We start from the raw sequence: 2,149 nt of genomic DNA on the forward strand, positions 1-2,149 counted from the left end.
GGACTGGGGAGTACCGAGATTTGGGCAGTTCTGTGGGCTGCGGGGGTTCAGTGCCCCAGGGTCTGGTGCAGTCCTGGGGCTGAGGGGGTACCGGGGCCCAGCGTGCCCTGAGGGTGCCCCGTGCCACACTGATCCCTGCTGTCCCCCAGACGGAGCGGGCGTACCAGAAGCAGCCGACCATCTTCCAGAACAAGAAGCGGGTGCTGCTGGGCGAGGGCGGCAAGGAGAAGCTGCCGCGCTACTACCGCAATATTGGCCTCGGCTTCAAGACCCCCAAGGAGGTAACAGGGCTGCGGGCACCTGGCCAGAGCCTCAGCCTCACCTGGAACAGTCTCAGGGATGGGGCATTGACCAGTTCTGGGCAACCTGGGCCGGGGTCTGACCACCATCAGCATCAAAAATTTCTTCTGCAGATATGTCTCAGTCTCCCTCTTTGAGTTTCAAACCATCCTCCCTTGTCTTGTCCTAACAGGCCCTGCTCAAAAGTCCCCCCCCAGTTTTCTGACAGGCCCCCTGAAGTCCTGGAAGGCCACCAGAAAGTCTCCTCAGAGCCTTCTCTTCTCCAGGCTGATGGTTTTGTTGAGATAAAATGGCTTTGAGGGATTTAGTGGAATCTAACTGAGATTTGTCAGGGTTTGACTTGAAGGCAGCGGTTACCTCATGAATTGCTGTGGGGAGGGAGAATTACCCTGCCCCAGGCTGCTCAGGGCAGTGGTGGAGTCCCCATCCCTGGAGGGGTTTCCAAGCCATGAAGATGTGGTGCAGAGGGACGTGGGTCTGTTGGGCCCTGGCAGCGCTGGGGGAATGGCTGGACTTGATCTGAAAGGCCTCTTCTACCCAAAGTAACTCCATGATTCTAAGAACATAGGAGAAATGGGACAAACTGTAGCTGGGGTGGTTTGTGGAGGGCATGGAGATGGGTCTCAGGGCTGCAGGAACTTTGGGGTAACAACCCTGAGCTGTCCATTTTCAGAGTGATTTAATAAAATGGATTCTAACCAACATAACACTGTGTTGGAGGGTTGGAGAGCAGTGAGATCCACATGAGACCAGGGCTCCTAAATCCAGTTGGACACAGAGATGGACCCGGAGGTGAAACCAGAGACATGAGCAGATGGAAACTCACCAAATGGGTTAAATCAGGGGAACACCACACAGTGCTGCCAAATAATGGGTTTTGGCTGGCGTGGCACTTCTCTAGTGTGGCCATCATTCCTTTGGGGTGATCTTGGCACCTTCAGAGCCAGGTAGGGTGGACTTTTGGGCCTGTTTCCCGGGAAATAGGCTCTCTGGGTATGTTTAGACAGCATCCCATTCTCCCAACTTGCTGGATTTGCCCCAGAAGGTACCGGAGTGTCCCAGCTCTCAGGGTTTGCCCCAGGTCAGGGTGGTACCTGCTGATCTCCAGATGACCTGGTGCCAGGTGCCTGCCGCGGGACCAGGAGCGTGGTGCTGCTGGCGCCTGAGTGGCAGCACAAGGTGCCCCGCAGCGCCCCTTGTCCCCCCGCTGACCACCGTTTCTGCTGGCAGGCCATCGAGGGCACCTACATCGACAAGAAGTGTCCCTTCACCGGCAACGTCTCCATCCGCGGCCGGATCCTGTCGGGTGAGTGCTGGGGCGGCCGGGGGTGGGTCAGGGACCTCCAGGAGCTGCAGGGAAGCGCCGCTCCGGTCCTCCAGCTGCAGATAGCGCCCCTTGTCCCCCCGCTGACCACCGTTTCTGCTGGCAGGCCATCGAGGGCACCTACATCGACAAGAAGTGTCCCTTCACCGGCAACGTCTCCATCCGCGGCCGGATCCTGTCGGGTGAGTGCTGGGGCGGCCGGGGGTGGGTCAGGGACCTCCAGGAGCTGCAGGGAAGCGCCGCTCCGGTCCTCCAGCTGCAGATGATGTTGTTCTCACGATGGTCTTCCAAGCCTCATGGTGAAGGGGCTTTGACGACGATGCCGTACGGCTTGGCTGATGCCTGGCAAGAGGACCGGCTGCTGGCAGGGCCCCTCCAGATGTGCTGCTCTGCTGTGCAGATGCTGGTGTAGCAGATAACATAGGGAGTGTTAGATCTAGAGAACAAGGGTCTAAAGCCCAGGTGTGGTGAGGAGCAGCTGAGGGAGCTGGGGGTGCTGAGCCTGGAGCTGTGGAGGCTCAGGGG

At 58.8% G+C, this 2,149-nt stretch overlaps 1 protein-coding gene across 1 annotated transcript in view; it reads left to right on the forward strand.

Moving 5' to 3' along the window:
• Positions 1-101: 101 nt before the first annotated feature.
• The window catches only part of RPS11 (ribosomal protein S11), a gene marked incomplete at its 5' end in the record, with an annotated part of 3,912 nt that continues 1,864 nt past the window's right edge, over positions 102-2,149 (forward strand). The window contains 2 exons of the mRNA XM_008936480.1: positions 102-281; positions 1,531-1,606. Coding sequence (XP_008934728.1) covers positions 102-281; positions 1,531-1,606 — 256 coding nt within the window. The remainder of the gene's footprint in view (positions 282-1,530; positions 1,607-2,149) is intronic.

Source organism: Merops nubicus, unplaced genomic scaffold (assembly GCF_000691845.1).
Source record: "Merops nubicus isolate BGI_N331 unplaced genomic scaffold, ASM69184v1 scaffold2503, whole genome shotgun sequence".
Classification (NCBI taxonomy): domain Eukaryota; kingdom Metazoa; phylum Chordata; class Aves; order Coraciiformes; family Meropidae; genus Merops; species Merops nubicus.